At 42.3% G+C, this 26,740-nt stretch overlaps 1 protein-coding gene across 1 annotated transcript in view; it reads right to left on the reverse strand.

Annotated features, from left to right (window-relative positions):
* Positions 1-303: 303 nt before the first annotated feature.
* Positions 304-26,740, reverse strand: part of EBF2 (EBF transcription factor 2) — a 206,196-nt gene continuing 179,759 nt past the window's right edge. The window contains exons 11-16 of the mRNA XM_047761726.1: positions 21,418-21,506; positions 19,441-19,506; positions 19,180-19,357; positions 17,392-17,577; positions 8,370-8,537; positions 304-2,755 (exon numbers count right to left, since the gene is read on the reverse strand). Of these exons, the coding sequence (XP_047617682.1) occupies positions 2,724-2,755; positions 8,370-8,537; positions 17,392-17,577; positions 19,180-19,357; positions 19,441-19,506; positions 21,418-21,506 (719 nt within the window). The 3' untranslated portion in view covers positions 304-2,723. The remainder of the gene's footprint in view (positions 2,756-8,369; positions 8,538-17,391; positions 17,578-19,179; positions 19,358-19,440; positions 19,507-21,417; positions 21,507-26,740) is intronic.

Genomic DNA, 26,740 nt, shown 5'->3' on the forward strand with positions numbered 1-26,740 from the left:
AAAACGATAAAATGAAACTATACAGTTTGAAAATGAGACCTTACTGTACAAAAGGTAATGGTTTTTAAACCATGCATATTGAAATGTGCAAAGAAAAACTGGGGGAAAATATGATGCTATAACAAAAAAAAATGAGATAAATAATGAAGTAAATTGTCCCTTTAAATGAAACATCTTAACACAGCTCCTTTTACAAAGATAGGATAGAATTTGTAGTTACCTATAGAAATACTCGTATTCCAAGTGGCACAAAAATAACCTGGGACCGGAATGATTCAATAGCAATGACTAAAGAGGACAGAGTAGCTTTGTTTTTAATTTATTAGTACACTAAAAAAAAATCATCCTTACACACATTTGTACACTTAAATAGATCTGTCACTGCTGAGGTTCTAGCTGAATGGTCAAGGATGTCTGGTATTTAGTTACACACATTTTTCGGTGTAAAGCTACCAAGAAATTCTACAATCATTTTGAAGACAGTACTGCACTCATCTTCATGCAAGAGCAAAATTCACAGATTCTAAAAGCAATGCTACTTAAAAAAACATTTCCTTATGTTGGGTTGGCTCAAATCCAGGTCGAAACATGCTTGATTTCGTTCTGCCTTCACTTTTGGATGGTGATGTTTCTCATCCACACACTCTTCCTCTCCCATCAGATTTTTCACTGGGGAGTGTCGTTCTCTCGTGTGTTTCCCTGTATTTTTGGTGTTTTCAGCCCTGACTGCAAGGGACTGTTGGCAGTAATTAGAAACATGTCAGGCTTCCAAACCCTTGGATTATCATGTGCGTAGAAATAATATTTGGGTCGTGTTGGGTAGTTCTAGAATAGATTAAAGGCAATTAGGACCACTGGGGGTTGAGGAAATGGGGGCACACAGAAGGGAGAATTTATGAAGTCATCGCCAGCTGGCTCAGATGCACTAAAGATGTTTTTCCATGAGAGCTGCATCAGCTTCTAATTAGAACCCCAACCAAGAACCCCAAACTAAGGTCTATGTATAGACTCTACTGTGGTGCTGGTGAGTCAACAAGGAGAACCCTGGCAGGGAAAAAAAAATGACATCCTATTGGCAATCCAAATAAGTCTGGCTACATCTCCAGGATCACACGGTCTTTCAAGACTTAGCCCCTGTTAGCAGTTCCTGCAAAGTTTCTCCCCTGTGAGCCAGTCCCAGAACCCACCTCAGGCCCAGGGAACCTTGATGCTTGGAACACAGATGCCCCTACCCTCTGACCCTGCAAAAAAAGCTTTCTATTTCTTTGGACATCAGAAGAGAGATTTAGGCCTTTTCACATGCCTCTTCCGCACCCCATCACATTCTTGCCTAGAAAATGGGAAAAGTTAGATACATTTATTTTTCCCCATGGGAGTTAAATGCCATGAAAGGGGAAATCTGCAGAGGGAAGAAAGGATGTGGCCATGCTGAGATTGACGCTGAAGCGTCCAAGAAACAGAGTCACCTTCTTGAAATCCTGTTTCTGAAGTTCCGTGGGGCTTAAATCTCTGGGCTCCACCAGGTAATCAAAGAGGAGGGGGCATGAGGCTCTGGCGAGGAAGAATTCCACAGGGGCCACTTGGTTGGGACAGTCAAGTGGCTTTGGCTCTCCTTAAGGGGAGACCTGTCTTTCCCTGGATGCAAAGCCGGGGACGTGCTGAAACATGGGAATTCTCTGTACTGCTCAGGAGGAAAAGGTTGAGAGTCAACATAAATTAAAAAATATATATATATTCACAAAGCGTGAATACCAAAAGGGACATGTAGAGTATTTAGAAAGCAGATGGAGCTGGGAATGGATTAATGGACTTCAGTATTTGTATACGTGCATGGACTTGCATCTTTGTTTCTGCGTCGGGTTTTTCTGAAGGAATCTACATAAGGTACATGTTCTTGCCTGTGGATCAATAAAATGATGGCCAAAGAGGGGAATGGGAGATAAGAGTCTAGTAAGTAACTGCAGTAATAATCACACACCTTTTAAACTTGTTACTACATGTTTGCATCACTTTCATTTTACATCAGGAAGAGAAATTCCTCTCTCCTCCAAAAAGGTCTTAATTTCTACCTCTACTTACAATAAGTTACACGTTTATTTATTTAAATAATTGTAAAACATTTTAAAATTTTTCCCTTTTTTGTTTGTTTTTTTGTTTGTTTTTTAAAGAGATTAAACTATAAGCAAACACACATACAACAACATTTCCTCATTCAATTCAGGTTTCGTTTTAAGAAAGTCTTTCATGCTGGTACCCTGTTTTGCTCAATTTTTTTTTCTGCATAAACTAAATTGGTATCTGAAAGGCTTCATAGAAAATAGAAACTTTCAACTTTTTTTTTCCTACAAAGAAAAACAAATAGTATCCAAAATATTAAGCATGAATTGTTTGCCAATTTTTTTTTTCTTAAATATTTTACAAACATAGGAAGGTGGTTCTCATAATGTTTATAACAAAGAATTGCATTTCTGCTCTTAGCACTGACTACGTCAATGACATCTTTTGTCCTTGTTCCCAAGAGGGTCAGTTTGTGTAGCTGCCATGAGAGAGAGCTACAGGAGAAACGTGAGACCAGGCAAGAGGCAGCTCCTTGCAAACCCAAATCTGTCCACCATGTTCATTTGGGGGCACAACTCTCCCCAAAGAGCTCGTAGTGCTTTCTTCACTATTGGTCCATCAGAGTGAGTAGTTTTGTGCTGTTAGAAAGCAGTTCTTCCTCGTCTTTACATCGGGGGTACGACAAGTCCGGTCATGGCTGCAAGGAAAGAGTAGCACAGGAATGAGCCTCAGAGAGTGTTTAAGTCTAGAAGCCGGGGAGGAGGGCAGGAGGTGGGATTGACAGTCTGCTGTGGTCCAGGGTGATGAGGCCCCCAGCTGATTGGGGAACCCATTTTCTGCAGGTTTGGTCTAGCAGACAGCCAGAGAGAGGCACCTTATAGAATCACTGAAATATAAACAAAACTGGTTGAAGTTTCACTTGGGAGGCCTGGAATTGTGTTTTGTTTTGTTTTATATGAAGGGGTTGTACACATGACATAATAGACACAAGCATGTAAAGTGTAATATATGTGTGATATAGTTTTCATTATTAGACTGAAAGAATTTCTGGATGCTATGGTTTCAAATCACTTAGTTGGATGGGGGCAATAAATTCCAGGTGCCAAGCCCTATTGAGTTACTTAGTAGGCATCATTTATAACAAACCAGACTTTCTATCCATTGCAGCTAAATGTGATGAGTTTTTTTCTGACTAGCTCACCTTCCTTTGGGGCTCACTGCTATATGTGATGCCTGTTCCCTCCTGCTTGCTGACCCACTGGAACAGAAAACTTAATTTGGTTCCTAATTTGGGAGTCACCCCATTCTCTACTCTGCATCCTCTGTCCAAGTGCAGTGTCCAGCATCCCTCCCTCTTGTCAAGTGGCATCAGGTCCACAGTTTCCCCTCAATATGGGAAATAAAGCAGCATCCGTACAACATGGAAAAATCACACAGCAAAACGGACCCCTCTGGAGTTCCCGTCGTGGCGCAGTGGTTAACGAATCCGACTAGGAACCATGAGGTTGCAGGTTCGGTCCCTGCCCTTGCTCAGTGGGTTAAGGATCCGGCGTTGCCGTGAGCTGTGGTGCAGGTTGCAGACGAGGCTCGGATCCCGCGTTGCTGTGGCTCTGGCGTAGGCCAGTGGCTCCAGCTCCAATTCGACCCCTAGCCTGGGAACCTCCATATGCCGCGGGAGCGGCCCAAGAAATAGCTAAAAAGACAAAAACAAACAAACAAACAAACAAACAAAAAAACCAGACCCCTCTGACCTTGGCTTTCAAGGTGATGAACCCATCAAATTTTCACCTGCTTGGAAACTGGCAGACTAGTTTCCTTGTATTGGAACGTCAAACCTTATCTACAGTTTGATCCTTTGAGTCTTATTGTCTAAGCCCCGCCTAGGGCTTATCAAATATCATAGAAGCATTTTGCTGAATGGTGCTCACTAAGCTTATAAGCAAGTGGCCAGAATTCTTCCTGCTTCTTCTGACACCTCCTTCTCCCTCCCCCCCGCTCCCTCCCCTCCCCCCCTTCCCTTCCTCGTCCCCTTCTCTCCTTGCCAGCTAGTCTTCTTCCGCAGAATTGTCAGCTGTCTATTTCCCTGCCCATCCAGGCTTTATTGAATGTTTGTGAGATCTGGATTAAGGTCTTACACAGCTAGTGAAGCCTTAATTATTTTTGCCTGTATTACTGTATATTGAATCGATGTAACTTTTCAATAAAGGCAGTTCAATTCTGGACACTCCCCAATGATTTGGAGATAGAGCAACCCTGGTAATTATCCCAGAGTGTAGGAGGTTTATTTTATTCTTTTTTTTTTTTTCTTCTCCTGGAGGGAGCTGGAAAATGAATCCGGCACCTAGTGCATAATATTATCTCGACAATCTCTAGTCATCAACTGTGAATGCCTGATAAATGAGGTGGAAGGTGGGAAAATGAAAGCGGTTCCTGTAGCTCCCCAGCAGTAGGATCCCGGCTCACGTTTCCAACTTTAACTTGTCTATTACACTTAAAACTCATCAGCCCCTTCCTTCTTCTGCGTCCTCAGAGAGTTATCCAGGGAGCTTATTAAAAGGGCAGAGCCTCTCCAAGGACAAGATCCACCTCGTGCCTGAGAACAGATTTCACAGGTTTTCCTTCTTCCTGGTCTTACATCAAGCACTAGGTAGGCTGCACTCTGCTCCGTGGTGACCCTGGCTTTTTTTTTTTTTTTCCTTTTTTTTTAGGGCCGCACCCAGGGCATATGTAAGTTCCCAGGCTAGGGGTCGAATCAGAGCTACCAGCCTATACCACAGCCCCAGAAACGTAGGATCCAAGCTACATCTGCAGCCTACACCACAGCTCACGGCAACACTGGATCCTTAACCCACTGAGCGAGGCCAGGGATTAAACCCACATCCTCATGGATACTCATCAGGTTCTTAACCCACTGAGCCACAACAGGGACTCTGACCCTTGCTTTTTAATTGTGGAAACCAGAGCCAACAAACAGAAAGCCAAGTTAATTGGAGAAAATGCAAGCATTTTCACAGAGGGAGCGGGGAGAATGCGTCACTGCACTTTGATATTTTTTTTTACCCTAGACATTTCGTGGGAATGTAATAATCCTGCCTCAGTCCAGGTGGAAAGTAGGTACCCGCAAACAGAGAGGAGAGGAACTACACAATTTCTGTCTCCTGAGAGAGAACAGGCCACCGGAGCACAGGCTCTGGGTCAAAATGTCTGAGTTGAAGTCATCAGTCATTGGCTGCGTGGCTCCAGGTAAGCTCCTTAACTAACAACAGTGATAACAGTATCACCTGCCCCTCCGGTCCCGTGTGAGGCTGGAAAACGAGAATTCGTGTAAAGCCCCTGTTCAGCATCTCGCACATGGCCTCCACTAAGGGTTTGCGAGTCTTGGAGCATTGAGGCACAGACTCTCTGCAGGTGATTAAGCTCATCACATCTTACAGCAAGTGTGGAGAAGAACCTCCCTCTCAGCCTGGATCACCCTACACCTCAGAGCACATTTTCCCTCTCCCACAGTCTGTCCCTCAAGAGATGGAGCCTCTCAGCCCCGCTCCCCAATCCCAGGACCCGCCTCATGCAGTGACTGTGGGTGGTGCCTTCAGGGTCAGCTTGGTTGGCTCCTTCTCTGCACGGATGGGACTCCTGGTCATGTTAGACCTTGAACTGCTAGTCACCTGGTCGAAAATGAGGAAGAATAGGAGTGAAAGCTTCTGGAAAGCATCCTTGTTCAGCCCCAGCCTCTCTCTGCCGGGCTGTTGGAGAGGTCCTTTCCTTACCTTTCCTAGTTCTTTGCACACATTATTTCCCGACCACCTTGGGAGAGAGCTGTCGGTTCTCCTGGTTAACAGGCAAGAAAACTGAGGCTCTTGGATGATAAAGATGGGATGAATGCACGTGGCCTGCAAGGAGCTGAGCTCCCGCTCCAACAGCTTCTGCTGAAGTCAAGTCGCGTGTTCTTCCCACGGCTGCTATGCTTTGAGGTTCTCCTTGGAATTCTTCCATGTTTCTCCATGCACTTCCTTATATTTTCATAGTTCTTTGTAAGTTTTTTAGTCTCCAGTTCCTAATTGAAGTGTTCTCCTTCTCCTCCTCCAGCCCCACCCACACACCATTCTCCTCCTCTTTCTTAAGGTTCAACTCACAAGGGAAATTTGAGGGGACTTGTAGGGCCCCACAGAGGCCCAGGACTTCTCAGTGATTCTACAGAAATGGACTAGAGCCCAGGGCCTGTGCGTGTGTGTAACCAGCCCAATCATCACGCCTGCAGACACACTTAGGAATGTGCCACTCAGCCACTCTGTCACCGGTGGTGACAAGCTCGCATGGCTGAGGACTCTGGAGAGGGTCTGCTGGCTGTGCTGGCTGCTGCTGTCCCTACAAGGAAACCTCGAAGTGACCACACAGACCCTTCCAGCTCTCGGGGACAGCTCCACTCTGACTGGGTGACATCACAGGGGGCCTGGTGAGGCACACAGCCACTGGTAGAGTGGGGATTCCTGGCCAGTAAAAGTTTTGTCCTGGCCTCCCTAAGGGCCGAGAGCAGGGCAGGCCTTACCAGTGGGTTTCCTTGGATGGCACAGACCTGGAAGATCTGTGTCAACCAGCTCTACTCTCCCAACTCAGTGCATGTGGCAGGGGCGGGGCGGGGGGGGGGGCGGTGGCAAGGGGCCATCCGGGGACATTTTTCTTTCTCCAAATAAAGCTGCAGATATTTGTAAGAGTTGCCTGGAGTGAGCAAAGGGCCGCTCCTCCTGTCCTCCTCCTGCACCTGCACCCCCCATACCCTTTCTCGGGCCTCTCACATTGCATTTCCCCAGTGAGACCTGGGTCCCCCCACCCCCTGGCTTCAGGGACATGACTAAAACCACAGAACTTGGAAAGGGCGGAGCATCATCACTGAAGAGGTTGTAGGGAAGGCAAAGATGCAGCAAAAATTCAGCAAGTGTTTTTCTTCCCTAGTTGGCGGTGAAGCCATCTTGGGGGACACTCTGAGCATGTCCCCTAATGGCAGGCTAGAAAGCACTGGTCTTTGATGAGAGATGGGGCAGGTGGAGACACTTAACTCCAGGCTGAGCCTGTTTCTCTCTGGATCAGACATCTGGATGAAAAGCAAACATATATATATATATGTGTGTGTGTGTGTGTGTGTGTATTTTTTCCTTCGAATATACAGATGTTTCCAACTACTCACATGCCGGGTGGCATATAGACCCAGCTGCTTTGTCTCGTTAGAAGCGAACGAATTTTCTCTTCTGAGGGCTGGGTTTTCAACTCTCATTTCACAGTTTGTCAATTCCCTAGACATTGAGGAGGTACCATCGCTATAATGGTACAATGTGTCAGGAAGCAGATGGACTGCCCAGGGCTGTGTGGGTCACAACTGGCAAATGCACCTTCACAGGTGCCCCCCAAAGGGTGGAGAACCTCTGCACAGTCATAATGCCACTAGGCTGATGCCAGCCCAGGGGCAGCACAGCCCATCCAAGGCACTGCTGACCTCAGAGGCTTTGATCCACGGGGGCTTAACCAAACCTCTGCCCTTTTTGGTTTTACCCAACCCTGCTTGTCGTGAATGTTTTCATGTCAAGACGCAAGGAGCAGCCTAACAATAACGGGGGTCGCCAGGCTCCCTAGCGTTCAGCAGTTTCCAATTTGCTCTTTTGCCATCAGCTGCCTCCCATTCCCAAGGAGATGATTAGATTCTCATGTACTCATCACATTTGTGTTACATCATGTCATATTATATTTTAGGATGCTGCTCAAAAACGGGTTTGACGGGTGATATTAATGTTTGCTCTTAGACGCAGTATGTCTTTTTTTCTCTCTTCCCTACCCCACCTCTGATCAGGCATCTGCTGTCAATTTGACAAGCATGTAACCAGAATTCCCAGAACTCGCTGGTTGCTCCTGATGGATCCTATCCATTTGTGCCACAGGTCTGGGTACACACTGCAGATGGCAGCCCGATTAGGTAAGCAGTAATCACCATGTGGCATCCGTGGTGGTGGCCAGGCACCTTCTGGGAAATAGTGACATGGTCTTGTGAAAAGCAAGGTCTGGGGACCCCCAAACACTACTGGAGGGTACGTATGGCCCTACCCTAGTCTATTTGTATCCTTGCAGAGTTATCCAACTTCTCTGTTTTCCCCCGTCCTACTCTTGGATAGAGAACCAGCCCAGCTATAGAAACCATGCTGGTTCCACGATGAAAACACCAAAGCATTCCCTTGTAGTAAATGGCTAGAGACACAGAAGGATTTACTTTGCTGGTCCTGTGGCGCATGTACCAGGCTTACTCCCAAAGCACTCGCCTTGCTTACCTCTGAATCCATTTCCATTGCCACTGGAGCAGGCGGGCGAAGGGGAGCCTTGGGGCCTGATGACAGGGGCAAAGGCACTCTTCTGTTTGACAGCAGGAAAAACTGAAGAGGAAAACGGGAGGATGGAGGACGTGCTGGAAGATCCAACAGTGGGACTCGATGACATGACTGGAAAGGAAATGCACAATCCTTTTTTTAGAAAGGGTCAGATGTAGGAGGTCAATTCTTGCTTTAGTACATACAACCTGCACGCATGGATGGAGGAAGTGACGAATTTGTTCCAGGCATTGTTCCAGAGTCCAGAGATTCAAAAAGAAGTTGAGTGTGACAGTGTCCCTGCCCTGTACAGGGGGAGGGATAGACATAAAATAACGAAGAGGGTCATCACCCTGTTGGAGGCTACACACGATGCTAAGAAGATACAGCAAGTAGAGTTAGCGGGGCATTGGCAGGAGGTGACATTGTGATAGCTCTTAATCCACGAGCAGAAGCGCAACAAGGGGAGTCTAAGACCAACATCCAAAAAATGATCAGGTCTACTAAAAAACAGAAACCTCTCTCGTTTTTTTTGTTTTTTTGTTTTTGTTTTTTTTGGTAACCTGGAAAAAGTAGTCCTGTCTGGAAGCCATGTGCCTTCCTGGCAATTCTCAGGGCGCCAGAGTTTTGATCTGGGGGGTTGGCGTCTTCTCCAAGCACCATCTCTATGGGCCACTTCCTCATTAAATGTAAAAGTTTATTAACATTCAAGAGATTCCCTCCCTCTCCCTCTGCTTTCAGAACTCCTGGGAAATAAAGCTGCAAGTCAGCCTCCTCTGATGTAATGTGTAGAAAAACCCACCAATATTAACATTAAAATTATTTCAAGGAAGCCAAAAGCTGAGCATTGTGATTTCCAAGAAAAATAAAGGCAATTTACGCAACATAGTGCCCCGCCTCTTAAAGTCAGATACTCCACCAAGTTTCATCATAGAAGAAGATAATTTCCTTCTTTGAGGTTCAGCTGGCTCAAGAAAGGAGTAAACTTGAGTTCACAAGGGTAAAACTGTTAGATATAGAGTTTTATAGTATAGGGTCAAGGTTCAGGGACTCATTTTAGCAAAATCTCCAGAATTCTGAACTCTCCAAGTCACATGACTTGGTAAAAGAATTTCTGGAATGTACATATATATGCAGTGGAATACTACTCAGCCATAAAAAAGAATGGAATTGTGTCATCTGCAGCAACATGGATGCAGCTGGAGATTATCATACTAAGTGAAGTAAGTCAGAAAAAGAAAAACAAATACCACATAACACTTATATGTGGAGTCTAAAATATGGCACAAATGGACCCATCTACAGAACAGAGTCAGACTGGTAGTTGCCAAAGGGGAGGAGAGAGAGAGAGTGGGACGGGCTTGGAATTTGGGGTTAGTAGATGCAAACTATTAATATTTAGAATGGAGAAGCAATGAGGTCCTGCTGTACAACACAGGGAACTATATCCAATCTCCTGTGATGGACCATGATAGAAGATAATATAAAAAAAGAATGTGGAGTTCCCGTTGTGGCAGAGCGGAAGTGAATCTGACTAGGAACCATGAGGTTGCAGGCTCGATCCCTGGCCTTGCTCCATGGGTTAAAGATCCGGCATTGCCATGAGCTATGGTGTAGGTTGCAGATGAGGCTCGGATCTGGCATTGGCTGTGGCTGTGGCGTAGGCTGGCAGCAACAGCTCCGATTAAACCCCTAGCCTGGGAACTTCTATATGCCGTGGGTGCGACCCTAAAAAGACAAAAAGACCAAAAAGAAAAAAGAAAGAAAGAAAAGAATGTGTATTTATATGTGTGTTTGTGTGTGTGTGTATGACTGAGTCACTTTGCAGAAATTGGCAAAACATTGCATGTCAACTATACTTTCATTTTTTAAAAGTTAAAAAAGAAAAAAGAATTACTAGAATGTAATGGCAAAGCCCATGATGAAGACTAAGAGTGCTCACTTCTGCTTCATATCATCAGTGGCCCAGATGCTTCACAAAGTAAATCTGGAAATGAGGATATAAGGGTGAGCTATGATTCAAAGACCAAGTATAAGGTGAATTGAAGGTCCAATGTTCTGATACGCTGTATCATGTAACCCCCTCTCCCTATAATGATAGATTTGGGGCTCTTTTCACACCATTGCATATATAAAGCAATCATACAGCATACCTCCAATATGACGTCTTTTACAGCTGAACTACAAACTAAAGACTTCAAGAAAAGAGCTCTATTTAAAACATGCTTATTCTCAAGTAGGCCTGATTTAAAGGACTGTGCATTTGGAAGCATCCAAATATATCTGTCTTTCCACAACATGAATCAAAAGACAAACTTGGAAAGGAGGGTAAAAATCCTGCAAGAATCCCATGTAATACTTGAAGATGTGAATGAAGAAGAAATTTGGCTGATTCACTATTCCCATGGGAGAGGGTACAGGGTTAAACACTGAGAATGGATCTTATTCATAGTTCCAAGCCAATCTACTCTTCTAGCCTTGGTTTTAGCTTCAATGAAACGTGTGGGTGATAAATGGGCAGGAGGACCTCTCCCCTCTCTATCAAGGCACAGAATTAGAACCCAAAGAAAAGCTGCGCCCCAGGAGCCTCTGCTTCTGGCCACCCAGTCGCTGCCATACTCCGTGATCCATGTGGGCACCAGAATGGTGCCTCGGTTTCTAGGTCTGCAACAGCAGAATCTCCTTCACACACCATGATGACAAAAGAGGGTTTGTATAATGTGGATTATGTGCGCGCGCACACACACACACACACACTCTCAATTCCATTTATATTCAGCATATGGCTCACTTTTGCAATATTTCTTTTCCAATAACAGATCCTAAAGCAAGCTCATTAGATCCAATGTGGCTGCCTCGAAAAGGAATCACTTCAAGCTCCACCAAGTGATATAAAAGAATTGCTGCAGAGTCCAATAAATGCAGAGCTCTAACGTGCCCATTTACAGTATTTTTTGCCAATTGTTTGCAAGATGTCAAATGATGTTCAGATTTAAAATTTAATGCAGCTGTAACAGAATTTTAATCCGCCTATGTCAACAATTTCTATGTTTGTCCACTTAAAAAGACAATAGTACTATAAGAGCCAGAAGGTTTTGTTAAAAAGAAAATTTAAGGAGGCATTTATCTTAACAGATATTAAAACTTGTGATAAGTCTACGTCAATGAAATCAGTGTTAAACTAGCATAGAAATAGGAAGACAAATCCTTGGAAAAAGTAGAGTCCAGAAACAGACCTGGGTATACGTGAGAATTAAAACTTAATAAAGGTGACATTTCAAATTAGTGGGGAAATAAACACATGGGAACAATACACTGGCCATTTGGAGACAAAATTTAGAGTGCTTCCTCATGTTAAACACAAAAGTAAATCTAAGTGGATTAAAGAGTTATTTGTAAAAACAAAATTAAAAAGGAGCTAGTAGAACAACTGGGAAGTTACATAATTTACCTAATCCTTGCAACCACAAAGCCTAAACAGAATATCATAAGATAGATTTATTATGTGACAAAAAATATCTGTGACACATGCAGAAAAGGCAGATGACAAACTAGGAAAAATATTTGTCATAATTATTTAGATATGTTCAAATCCTCAATAGCTACTAAGTTTTGATAGATTAATCAGAACACATCCCAACAGAAAAATGGGCAGAGGATGTGAAAAGGAATGTCACTGAAGGAAAAATGAAAATGGCCCAAAGGCCTTTATAGACCTATAAGTGGTCGAATCGATTAGTAATCACATGCAGATTAAAACAGTAATGGGGTGTTATTTTCCACTTACCAAACTGATAAAAATTAAGAAAAAAATTAACAGGGCAGGGAAATAGATCCTCTGCCTTCTCTAAGGGGAGCCGTATCCTCTTCTGGAGGGACTTTGGTAATACGTATCAAAGTATTTTAAAATGTGCCTGTTTTTTAACCCAGTAATTCAATGTCTAGAAATTAATCCCAAAGAGATAATCATAAATGTGCAAAAAGAACAAAATCCAAGGGCGTTTTAACAGTCCTGAAAAACTGGGAAATAAACGAACTGACCAGCAATAGGATAAACTATCTTAGGCCCATAAAATGGACCACTCTGCAAACATTAAAACAAATACTGGAGAAGAACATTTAACGGCATGGAAAGATATGCCTCCTCAGGTGACTAAAGCAGATTACATAATAACATAGACAATGAACCCACTTTTAGTTTTTAAAAAACCTACAAAGCAAAAGTCTAAAAGGATGCGTCACACATCCAGAGTTTTAAGACGTTGTCTCTAGCAGACAGGGTGATGAAGAGTCTTAAATTTCTTCCATTTACTGCTCCATATTTTCAAAAATTTTACAATTATTTTTGATGTAGCAGAAAGCAGTAAAAGCTGTGAAAAGAAACAAATGGAAAATCTCTATATTTGGGGGAAAATAATAACAATCCTTAGCAATAGGCGTAATAGCTTTCCTGGATGTTAATGTTCCTCTTGGATCTAAGGCTTAACTGCCTGTAAACAAGGTTGTCTGTGAACCTTTCTGTTACACAAAAGTAAAGAGACCAATAAATTCATAAATTCCTGGGGAGAGCTTGTTGGTGGCAGTTCATGTGGCAACGCAGACATCACTCCTAATGTCTGTTCTCCATGCTTAGGAAACAGGTCTGCATTACGGATGGGTTTTATGGAGCTTTGCTTCCTATCTGGGACTTTGATAATCTCGCCACTTTTCTCTCACTCTCTTTTTCATTGAGCTTATGACTGAAGCCCATTAGCTGTGCATCAGAGCAGACACTGCCGTTGTCAAAATGGACTTATCCATGGCTAGAAGGCTGTACTTTAAAAGTTAACAGTGGTTATGTCTGGATAGAAAGAGTGTCATTTTTCTTTTTTACAGAGACATGCTTTTCAAAGTGTCTATAATGAGAATGTTACCATTGTAATAGGATTTTTTTCTTTTCTGAAGAAAAAGGCCATAGAAATACTCCAAAATGTTAACAAGGGATTTTTTTTTTGGGGGGGGGGGTGTTTGTTTGTTTTTTACGGTGGGAGTATGCTTTCGTTATAAAACTATTTTCACATGTTCTCAATCTTCTACCAAAATCTAATATGCTACAACAGGAAAATGTCTTGGTTTTTATTTTTGAAAATATGAAAACATTGAGGCCCGGGGTATAGGCTAAGATGATAGCAGCGAAGTAGGAATCCCAAAGCACAGGTTGGATTCCTAGCTGTATAGATCCTGTTCCAACCTTTGGATGTGCCTGGTGGTTATTCCACTTTGGAAGAAGTGGTCCCTTGTGTGTTGCAGGCGTGTTGAGTAGAACATCTTTGGGGACCCCAGAGTGTACCGTTTTAGGAAAGTTGATCACACGTACTTGAAACTGAAAATTTCTCTGGACACCTCTCTCTATGGCTAGAGGCCAAAGTAAAGGCAAGCACTTCTGGCCCAGAAATCTCTGTGAACGTGAGGCGTTAAGGAAAAACCACTTTTCTTCTTCTAAGGCCGGGTTGGCTTGCACCATCCCAGCTGGAACTCACTGGGCACATATCCTCCTTTGCATCGAGCCATTGCATTTGTTGGCGCTGAGGGGTCTGTCAGCATTTCATTATAACCCCCTATTGTCAGGGGTTTAGAATTCAGCCATAAAAACTTGCACTGAGCTGGAACTTGGCACACACTGCTACCGCCAGGAAGTGAAGTTTGTATGTGAAATTGAAAAAACATCTGTTTGGCCATTTTTGAAGTGGTGTGAGTGCAAAAGCAGTAAAGATGCAGGTTTTTGATACTCTGCGTTGGCCATAATGCAAGTCAACTTGACCGAGAGGCTTGGCTTTATTTCTTTTTAACGTCTCTGGCAAGTGATTGCTCCGTGGCATGGCCTGGCCACATCAGACTAGTTTAAAAAATAAAATGAAAAATTGGAGAAGGGTGTTTTCAGACACAAGCAACTGAACTGATGAAATGGTTTCCCTCTGAGCTTTCTATTTATTTATTTATTTCCCAGAAAATCTGAGACTTTGCTGGTTAGAAATACAAATCACATGCTATTATAATGAACTCTGGGAGGTATTCCGTATTTTTGCAGTAGGGGATTTTATTGCAAGGAATGTACCATTTGGAATCCCATTCTCCGTCTGCAGTTCCTCCAGACCCTCCCTCAGAAAACAAAGGTGCAAGGGGTCTCGCAGACCCAGTAGGAAACGTGGTGCTCTCTGCTGAGTTTCTCACTGCCTCTAGGCAGGGCGTCTCTCTCTCTTTTGCATATGCTCTCTTGTTTTAAGGGGTGATTTAAAGAGTTGGGGTATTACTTTTTCTTGTGGCTGTGGGACCGAGTGATCAAGAAAGGAGGGCAGAAGGAAGCTGTCACTTGGTGAAGTGGGAAGGGGCCCTCCCTCCCTACCAAATGAATTTCCTACTAAGAAACGTCAAGCCATCAACACCCAAGGGGGCAGTTTCATTCATCCAGTCCATTCACTCACACTCTCTGTCTTTCCACTCACACCCCATCCCCTCCTCTCCGTCTTATTTTCTCTCCGTCTCCCTCCTCCACCACCACACTATACACTGTATGTTATTATATGAGCCATTTTTGACTGATCCAAACAATTTCATATGGTTCAACCTAATGCACATATTTTATTCATAAATGTGTGCTTGAACAGATGAAATTGCACGTTTTTTGGAAATCATAGAGAAGTGGTTTCAAAGGTCCTAGCCTAAGAAGGTGTTAAGATACGTGAAATATTTTACTATTATTAAATAATTTAAAAACAAGATATTCTGAATCTGATGACACATGGTTAGCCCCACTTTTGCTGTTTATCAGCTGTGAATCCTTGAGTACGTCATTTAATAACCCTGCATTGTCGAAGGAGGGAACATGATGATACTAATATAGTCAATTCTATTAATAAATATAATTGTGTAAGTATGTAAATTATATATAAATTATTATTGTTATTATTGTTGTTGTTTTGCTTTTTAGGGCCACATCTACAGCATATGGAAATTCCCTGGCTAGGGGTCAAATTGGAGTGGTAGCTGCCGGCCTGCACCACAGACACAGCATTGTGGGATCCCACACCACATCCCATGGCAACGCCGGATCCTTAACCCACTGAGCGAGGCCAGGGATGGAACCCACATGCTCATGGACACGAATCGGGCTCGTTTCTGCTGAGCCACAACGGGAACTCCCTGTTTATCATTATCATATCCATGTCATGTAAGGTTGTTGTGAGGATCTGAAGGGACTCTGTGTGAACATGCTTTTTAGGCCATAAGGCAGAAGGTAATTGTAAACTCTCCTTACTGGTGTGACTGTTATCATGTAGCATTATTTACACAATGGCTCTTTTGCCCTTGTATCACTCCCAGAGCCTGTTGAATATATAGTCCCTTTACACACAGGGGGCCCTCTCCACAGGGATGCATGGGAGAAACCTCTCCAAGGTGTCAGCCACAGAAACGTCAGGTTTCTCCTCAGCTACTAAAAATAATAATAGCAATAACAATATGCGGCCCTAACATTTTATAACAAAGAGGGTGTCTCTCTTTGCTTTACCATCCTGTAGGCCTCCCAACCAAGTTAATGGTCCCTGGAATAGACCACACAGCATCCGTGCTGGCCCTTGAATTCATCTCCTTTTTCCATCCATATTTCTTTCTCTCTTATCTCAGTGTCTATTTTCTACTTTGATAATACCCATCTGACTATTAATATTCCCCCAAGGCATTTTTGGAACAAGAGAAGGTTAAAAACAACTAAAATAAATATGGAAATAAATAAAGCAAGCCACAGTTTGTTTACCTCGGTCCCTCTGATCTAATTGACCTGGGCCATCTAACAGGGCACAACAAAGAACTCATGTCTTTGTGGCAACAAGATGTTAGCTGTCCTAGAAGAATGAACCTCTGCCACGTGGTTACTGTATCTTCACACCTCTGACCAGAGTGTTGAGTGCAATGAATTGAACAGCTGACCCAGAGATAACACCTGGGTGTGTGCCCTCAGGGAACCACGGGCTCAAAGGCCAAGAGCAGCAGCTTCCAGGCCCCGGGCACATCACTTCTGGGCTGTGGCAGAAATGGCCTTGACGCGCCCTTGTTCCTGGCACTAGTGAACCACGCTGGGCAAACAGAGGGCTTGCAGCAGAGCCTTGCAACAAGGTCCAGTATTCCAAGGACACTCCACTCAACCACTCAGACTCTCCAGGGCGGCTCCTCCCCCGGCCTGAAGCATTCCGTAAGTAGGTTGGAAAAATGTATCTTTTCTCAGGCTCCTGGGGCCACTACGCAAGGTGCCACCTTGGTCCCCAAAGCCACCCAAATGAGTTTTCATAACTTCCTAGAACATCTAGCTTGCTGCCAGCCCACAGATGAGACTAGGGGCTTCTGTCCCCATATGTTACATTGTCACCAGTGGTCAAGTTCCATCTGTCTGGAGGTACATAAGGGAGGGGAGAGCCATGTAACAAAGTGAGATGGAAGCATGGTGTGTTCCCCAGAATAACCTGAAGTCATCGACTCTGTGTCCAGATTGTTGCCGTGCTCTCTTCTAGCTGTGTGATCTTGGATAAGTCAGTTAACTGCTGTGTACCTAAACGCCCTGGCCTATGACAAGGAGATAACACGGACCTCAGACATTTCTCGTGAAGACTAAATATGACACTAATCACAAAGTGCCTAATGAAGACATACAGAATGTTTACTGAAATGGAATCTTAAGTCTTCGCTACCAGCTACACAAGCCACATCTATTCTTCCTCTGTAAAAAGAGACCAGTCCTTTTTTTTCCCTTTGAAGGCTTTGAGTAACCAAATGAGCCCAAATGAGTCCACTAAAGGCAAAGTACAAAAGGCAGGAAGGATGTTTCATGAGGAAACTGGATGACTCCTCCAGGAGTCAGGAAGATATTGGAGTGTTACTCTCCCTCAGAAGGCTGAAGAATAAAACCCAGGGACAGAGAGACAAGGAGAGCTGGACAGACACACAAGGCACTTACTTCCATATGGGGAGCCAGTGGGGGAGCCGTTTAGAAATCCTGGTGACCCTGGAACACCCAGGTTGGCCATGGGGACGTTGCTGTAGCCATTCATACTGTTACTGGAGGTGCTGTAATTAGACTGCTGAGGGGTGGAGCTGGAAGAGTAGCCTCGTGGAGAGATGCTGCTTGTGTTGCGGATATATCCTGGACCACAAAGAGAAAGCCCAGATAAGTGACCCTGTGTACACACACACACACACACACACACACCACGTGTACACACTGAGCGTGGACCAAATATGGCAGCCCAGGTCCACATGGCCCCCAGACTATTGAATTCCACCAAGCCGACTGTGGGCAGTAGTGGAAAATCTGACATTTGTCTTCAGACTTTTTATACCTTCCTGACTCTTCCCCATTCTGCACAAAACCATATCCCTGAAATTCCCCCCTTCCTTCCCTTTCCTATTTGCAGTCAACATCTACACTCACGCCTAGAAGTGAATGTCTAACAGCAGCGTGCAGTGACATCTCCCCAGTCATAGTTCCTGTGACACTAGAGCCTCTTGAGATACTGATGGGTATCACTGAGCAAAGCATTCTAGAGTCAAAGGTTGGCTGATGGCACGTACTCTAGCCATTCCTTGAAGAGGCATCTACAAAGGGCCTCGAGAATAAATAAACTGGTTTAACTTTGCTAATCTGGCGTTTCCCAAATGTAACACACTAGAGCATCTTTTTGGGTGTGGTGGGGAGAGGATGTCCTAACCACACTCCAAGGGTCACTAGCACTCTGCAGATCACAGCTTTGGAAGTTCAAGAAGCTACCATGCCCTGCTGGGTGAGGGTGGGAAGCATTTTAATTCAAAATGCATTGATCAGTTCATCTAAAAGGGCTTTTCTTTGACTAAAGGCTTGGAAGCAGCAGCAGCTGAATGCAGGGAGAGCCAATCCATGAATGGGATGAGTCCTCTCCATACTGCTGAAAATCCCAGTCCAGAGGCATCACTGTCTCTCTCCTGAAATAACCCACATTGGATAACTGTCTCTCAAGCTATTTAGGAAATAACCCAAATTTAGAAAAGAAAAAAAAAAAAGATAATAATATGTCCCACCCATGTCTGTAAGAAGAACTCACCCTGGGCCTGAGAATGAGGAATTCCCTTGCAGCAGATGAATAGAATTAGAAATGAAACTATCCCAAGGTTAGGGACATCAGCAGGAACATTTACTCCTTTTTAAAATGATTTATGATAAATCTAGCACCTGAATGAAATCAACCTCAGTGACAAAAATCTGTACACACTATGCTTTACATGTAAAAGCAGTTAGCTGCTGTGTTCCTGCATTTGTATATTTGTATATATTTGTACCTGAGATAATACACTAATAGAAAGTTACCAAACACATCTAAGCCATTCACCCTCGGCAGCAGGAAGATGGGTATAACTAGTGATAGTGGTAATAACAACTTCTTTCCATTACTCAACTTGTGATCTCAATAGCAGAAGTGTACATTTTATTCAAATAATACCTATAAATTTAGTTTCAGTCAGCCTAAACCCTTCTGAATTCATAATAGTTAATCGTATCCTTAAATATTTCCAATTAAAGGATGCTACATGGTACCTAAAAAGCTCCACATCTAACAGTACACATAATGTTGGGATAATCCAGTGATTGCTCTGCGTATCTGAGACGCACTCTTGATGGCCTATGAATTGAGCTTTCACTACTCTGACTCCAGCATAACCAACCTTTTACATATATAAGATGCTTGAATTTTGACTCTGAGAAAGGTAGTACCTTGATTATTTCCCTGTGTTGACTCTGAGATGCTGACTCCAAGCTGGCTGCCATAAGAATTGATACCCATCATGCCACTGTGAGCTGGGGAGCTGGAGAGAGCCGGGATCTGGCTGGGATTCCTGGGGACGCTGTAGAGAGCTTCCGCAATGTCCGCGGCTCGCTTCAAAATGATGTCCTACAAGACGACAGGTTGAGGTGAGTGTTTTTATCCAGCAAGAAGAGTCAAACTCAAGAGAGAGGAAGATGTGAGTGCCTGACCTGGTTATTGTGTGGTGTCCCATAGAGCGCCTCCACCAGATCTGCAGCTCTTTTCAACAGCATTTCCTAGAAAAAGCGATGAAGGATGGGGTATAAACAAAGGTAAAACCCCAAATGGCCAACGCAAAGGGAAATCGCATATAAAAATCAAAAGTCCAGGGAGTTCCTGTTATGGCTCAGAGGTAACCAACTCTACTGGTGATCATGGGGACGCAGGTTCGATACCTGGCCTCGCTCGGTGGCTTAAGGCTCCGGTGTTGCTGTGAGCTGTGGTGTGGGTCACAGACTCGGCTCAGATGCTGCGTCGCTGTGGCTGTGGTGTAGGCCGGCAGCTATAGCTCCAATTTGATTCCTAGCCTGGGAACTTCATGTGCTGCACGTTTGATCCCTAGCCTGGGAATGTCATATGCTGCATGTACTACCCCCCACCCCCCAAAAAAAAGCCAGAAATACATCCCCCCAAAATGTAAGTAACTAGCCAAGATGTCCTGTATTTGGTTTGACAGGTAGACTATAACCACATGTGTGAATCCCTCTGTTAATATGTATTTATGAGAAATTCATCTCAGTAAAAGGGCTCCATAAATAGCTTGGCTACCAAAACAAACAAACAAAAAAACCAAGCAAATTAAGGGTAGAGTTGGTTAAAGTGAATAATATCATGGAAGTTCCACTAAAAAACTCCCAGACTATTCCATTAAAAAGTCTGGTGCTCTAATTAACCAAATAGTCTTAAAATGATTGATTGACCTGAGTCTAGCCGCTTGCCAAGGAGTTGTCCAGAGTACTGAAATTATCTTGGCAATGCCTTCTGCAAAATTTTATTCTAATAAAGATGAATTCTTTCAATAATATTTCCCCCTGTTCACTTTAACCAGAGAGAATTAGTAATCAGTAATCCCTTTCCTCTCATTTTGTCTTTTCCACCTCCTGTTTTTAACAGCCTTTTAAATTGCTATTAACCTACTTTCCAGATATCATCTAATTTAATGGTGGGGCTGGGGATTTTTCCAAGAGTAAAATAAAGGTGTGATGTAGACGCAACTGTGGTACATGAATTTCACTCACACTGTGGAAAAGACAACGTGACATTTTATGTGTGTGCTTAAAATGCAAATGTAAATCATAAAATTGAGTAATTTCTCACTTAATACCTAATAAATTGATGTATTTTTAAACAAAGAAGGCTAAAATAATGGTCCAGATTCACAATGTAGTTTTGGTAAGCAAGATCATTTGAAAGCTATGCATTTCATGGAAATTTTATAGGGAGGTGTTTTTCCCTTCATTAAATACCTGTGTACGGACTAAGCCCTCAGTGACTACTTGATTGTGGATTAGTACGTCCCTGTAATTATGGGTAAATGAAATTACATTTAAATATAAAGGAATGGGAACATACACTTTTAAGCAATTACAAAATTATTTGTTTTCATAAAGTAGGCAGTTTTATAAGCTAAAAGCTCATAGTGTATCTGTTTTATAGGCCCAGATTTTCAGATTACATATTTCCTCAGTGATTAATCGTAATATATTTCATAGTTAGTAGATTTTTATGTATATCTTGTTTCTCGAGATTAGTCAAATTTCAATGCCAACTTTCATTTCATTTTAATTTTTTTTCTTTTTTTTTTTTTCTTTTTAGGGCCATACTTGTGGCACATAGAAGTTCCCAGGCGAGGGGTCAAATTGGAGCTGCATCTTCTGGCCTACACCACAGCCACAGCCACAGCCACGCCAGATCTGAGCCACATCTGCAACCTACACCACAGCTCATGGCAACGCCAGATCCTTAACCCATTGAGCGAGGCCGGGGATCAAACCTGCATCCTCCTGGATACTAGTCGGGTTTGTTACCACTGAGCCACAACAGGAACTCCTAATTTCATTTTAAAGAGTCTTAAGTGGCTAGATTTATCCAAGTTTGCTGAAATTCTACAAGAAGGTTTTTATATGTCATTTTTCAAAGTATTTTACCTTAGCTAATCTCTCAGGATCTCCCGGATGTCTCGGGATGACTTTTTGCAGTCTCTGGAAGCCATAGTCTATGGTGGGTTCATTTAAGGCTGAAAAATAAAAGTCCTCTTTTTGAGTATGTATCCTGCCTATGAGGCACATCTGCTAAGTCTGCCACAGGCAACAGAAAAGCTCTGATATTATATGTCTAAAAACTGATACATAATGGACTCAGTCAGGAAAGGGTTTTGACTGTTGACATTGGTTAATTCACATTTATAAGTCTGGAATTAATAGTAATTTAATCATTAGAATTATGCCTCGGAATTTCACGATTATTATGCTGATGTTATCATTTCTACCTTAAGTGCACACACTTATAATTCTCCACCCGCTCTCAAATAATCAGAAATATTACACAATCAACCACATCCCATCTCAGTTTCTTAGGAAGACAGCGAAGTTCCTTCACATGCTTTTCCCTTCCTCCCGCCTTCTCTTCCCCAAGTACGCCTCCATCAGCTAGGCATTCTCAATATCACTTTTTCTTCATTATGCTCATAAATACTTACATTCATGCATATATAAACCTTCTGTGAGTTGATTTTCGTAAAACCTTGTTCATATGCATAATACACTTTCAGAATTTTCCATTATTATTTTGTTACACGTACCGGCATTTCATGACAGGCTCCATCATACACTGCAAGTTCCATAGGAGCAGAATCTATATTGTTTTGCCACTGTGTTTTCATTGTTGGAGGCAGTGCCTGGCACATAGTAGGTGCTTAGTGTCAGCAATTGACAAATGAATGGGTGAGGGACCGAAGGAAGGATCTCTTTGGCACTTCTACTATGTAAAGAGTTTTCCGAGTTGATTCCTCTCTCCTTTTGACTACTTCCTCTCTTTCTTTACTTTTTAAAAGTTTATTGTGTAAATTTTATGGTTTTAGAATTAATACATGATCAAAGTAAGGAAGGTACAAAGGATAAAATAATAATCACCTGCACTCCCATTAGGCTGCAGTAAACACAGGAGGGTGTATTTCCTTTTTAATCTTCCTTTTTGCATATGTTTTATGAATATTTTGTTGCTATAGTTTTAACTCTCAAAGCAACACCTTTTATTTAATTATTAAAAATGTTTAAAATAGAGAAGCAAAAAGAAAAGCATCCATAATCTCACCATTTTAGAGATGATCTGGGTTAATATTTTTGCTTATATCCTTCAAGATTTGAACACCCACATATACTTAAAATTATTCAGAGACATACTATTCACACTTTTACCTAACCTACTTTTTAATCCATTTAACAATATATCAAACTTTTCCCCAGGTTATTAAATATTCTTTTATTACATTATTTAAAATTCCTGCATATTTTTCCACGACATGGTCTATAATTTATTTAAATGGCTTGCTAACGTTTGGCATTTAACGTGGTCCTAATTTCTCACTATTATAAAAATCAGAGCAATAATTATCCTTTGTGCATAACTTTAATTATTTCAATTGGAAAATTCTGAGAATTAGAATTACTGGACCAAGAATTATGATTTATATTTAAGGTCTTTTGCACATACTGTCAAATCATTCCTCAGAAGAATGCTGAAATTTATAGCCCCTCCAGCAATGCATGTGGTCATTTTAACGTACATTTCTTTATCCATCAGTGAGGTTGGAGAGTTTTTCCTTCTACTTGCTGGTCGTTTTAATTTCTTCTTTTCTGAACAGCTTATTAATACTTTCTGTACTCTTTTGTATTGAGGATTAGTCTTTTTTAACTTGCAAAAACACTTCATATATTATTCTTAACACTCTATGACTGTCACCATGTAACAATATCACATCCCAATTTGCTCTTGGCTATTATAGATAGACCATCCCAATTCCAAGATCTGGTACACACACACACACACACACACACACCCCCATCCTGGATGCATGTGTCTGCATATACATACATGCACATATATGAGTTTTTAGGTCCATCAGGAAAATGCATACTGCTCATTGTACAGGTAACATCTCATGGGTTTGCTCTCAAAATTAAAAGAAACAATGTTTATAATGCCCTCAGCACAGTTCTTTGCAGGTAGAAGATCTTAACCAATCTCTTCTTTTGTAACGAAGCCTCTGACAGATGTAATTATTTTTTCTGTTTATTCTTAGGCTTGTACATTCAGAGAATCTGTCTGTGATGATCATTTTGTATCTCTCTTTTTTCTTTTTTGGCCACCCGGCAGCATATGGAGTTCCCAGGCCAGGGATCAGATCTGAGCCACAGTAGTGACCTCAATTGCAATTGTGGCGACACAAGATCCTTAACCCATTGTGCGGGGCTAGGGATCAAACCTGCGTTCCAGCATTCCCAGGATACTGCCGATCCCATTGAGGCACAGCGGCAACTCCTAATTTTGTCTCCTTTTGATAAATATATTAATTCCACTTAGTTCTCTTATTCTCAATCCCATTCTTGCATTGGCTAAAACTTCCCAAACAGTATCTAAAAAGAGGATAATAGTGGATATTCTTGACTTCTTTCCTTTAAATAGGAATGTCACTAACACTTCAGCACCAAATGTGGTGTTGGCTATTTGCAATATATGTCAGTTATCATGTGTTAATCAAGGTGGTTATCAGGATTTCTTAGAATTTTAGAAAATTACAACCATATGCATTTTCCCCCTGGACCAATTGCTGTTGTATTTTATAGTAGATTTATCGATATTTCACAATTGACTCATGGATGTGGTATCTAATTTGCTTAGTATATTTCTGAACACAATTTGTTCATATTTTCTTACATTGCTGGTGTGAGGGTGAAATAAGTTACATTGCATTTTGAGCCCTTCACAAGCATCTTTTACCATTGTCGTTGCTGGGGATTTGTGTGTCCATATTAGTAACTGGGACACCATGCAGGGTGTCATCAGCTTCTGACTGATTTTTATTTTATACCCGCTTTGAAAAATAAATGGAGAAGTTTTCTCTATTTTATCCTATGCACTATAAAACTTAACCAGCATGGACATTATCTCTTGACGAAAAGTTTGAAAGAACCCCAGTGAAACTGCTTTTCTCATCGTCACCAGTAACATCTTAGCCAAACCAAGAGGAACTTTTCCTTTCTTATCTTAAACTCAAGTTAGCACTTGACCCTGGAAATGCTCTCTCCTGCTGGAAAGGCTCCCACTCACTGGCTTTCCGGAGTGCACGCTGCCCTGTTGAGCCCCTGAGGCTCCAGCCCTGCCACTCCAGCCTATTTTGGGAGAAATGGACTGTCTTCCTCCATCCATTTGTAAATGCTGATATTCTTACAGGCTTCTGCTTGCCTACGCATTCTTCTCGGCAGCCTCATCAGGGTCCCCATGACTCCTATGTTGAGCTAGACGCTGACCTTCACAAACCTTTATCTCCAGCTCAGATAGCCTGCCTGAGACTCAGCCTTATTTATCCAAGTCCTGGCTGGAAATGTCCAGCGGGATCACCCATAGACTCTGCCCATTCAAAATAACCCCAACCTCATGCTACTCACCGCGAATAGCCGTCAGTCATCAAAAAATCATGCATTTCATCAAGACTTTAAATGTTTTAGCATAGATTCTGATATAGCATTTGTTTAAAACGTCTAATCTCCTATTTATGACTCTCCGCATAGCCTCCCCTACTTTGCTGGAACTTTCTGAACAGTTCTCTTTCTAATTTTGTCTTCCTTTTGTCCCAAAGAGAATATCCTAAAACTTCTAGGTGATTGGGTATTAAATTGCGAATTATTTATCCTAATTAATTGCCCTGGGTTCAAAAAGGTGGCCTGCCAAATATCTGCCTTTTGGAATTTATTAAATGTTTTTTTTGAATTCATATTACTCTGGTCTGTGTTCCATGGGAAATGCTTTAAATGTATTATTGAATATATCTTTTTGATTCTATTATTTAACATTTTTTATAAATAATTGCTACTATAAATTTATCCTTCCACATGCTTCTTGTATATCTAATAGGTTTTTAATGTATATATTTTTCTCTAGTGATTAGAAAGATGAACACCCTATTTGAAAGTAGTACCTCTAGATTTTTGTAAATTTTTTTTTTTTTGTCTTTGCCTTTTCTAGGGCCGCACCCATGGCATGTGGAGGTTCCCAGGCTAGGGGTCCAATCAGAGCTGTAGCCCCCGGCCTATACCACAGCCACAGCAACGTGGGATCCAAGCTGCGTCTGCAACCTACACCACAGCTCACCGCAGTGCCAGATCCTTAACCCACTGAGCGAGACCAAGGATCGAACCCGAAACTTCATGATTCCTAGTCAGATTCGTTAACCACTGCACCACGACTGGAACTCCAAGAGATGTTTTATTTTTTCTAATTATTTGAGTCCCTTGAGCCCCGCCACATATAAAAAATGTTGTTAACCTTGAATTTCCCCCACCTCATTCTCTCCGCTTTAACATTTTTGTTGCTGGTTTATCATATTCAGCTAATCTCCCTATTATTAGATTTTCTATGATCTCTTTTAGACATTAATTTTCATATCTGTAAGCTTTACCACTGTATTAAAGATAATTCAGATATTATATGTTTAATTGCTTTTTCTGCTGATCAGTTGTCCTCTGCTACCATGACTTTTCCATTCTTGCATTTTTTCATTGATCCAATTCTCAGAAGTCAGGTTCCCTCGGTAAGCGTAAGAGTTGAACTCTGTCAGGGCCCTTGGAATAAGAATATCTTTCTGTCTTCCTCACACATAATTGGCCACTTCTCTGGACACAGAATTGTAGAGTATATTCTTTCCATTCAAGATCAAGCTTCTGCTGTGGCCTAGTTCTCTCTGAGGTGGGGACCGAGGAGGCTGGGGAGGGTTTGTCAGGGTCTCCCCCATTAACTTCCCGGCCCGGCTCTTCCTTTCCTGTGAGCAGAATGCCACACACATCCTCTGACACAACCCCGTCTGCACATGTTAGCACAAAGGCACAAAACTTCTGGCGTGTTGATGAGACCTGCCTACCTGCATGCACGGATACCAGATTCCCCTTATTTTTATGTTTTCTTGAAAATATCCTTCACTATATTCTTAGAACGGGGACCGATTAAACACTTGTAGTCATATCACCGTCTTACCCAGAAACATATGTAAGAATAGCTGTATGAATAATTAGAATCATCCTGTAAACTGTTTTTCCCCCCACTTAGCACTACAATGCCAGCAATTTCTGCAGACTTTTTCTTTAATAACAGGATTTTTAGTAGCTATAATATTCAATAATGAAAACTGTTATGATGGCTGTTAGAATGTACGGGAGGCTCACAGTGTTATGGCATTATGCTAAAGCCTTTTAAACT

This window comes from Phacochoerus africanus, chromosome 15 (genome assembly GCF_016906955.1).
Source record: "Phacochoerus africanus isolate WHEZ1 chromosome 15, ROS_Pafr_v1, whole genome shotgun sequence".
Lineage (NCBI taxonomy): Eukaryota > Metazoa > Chordata > Mammalia > Artiodactyla > Suidae > Phacochoerus > Phacochoerus africanus.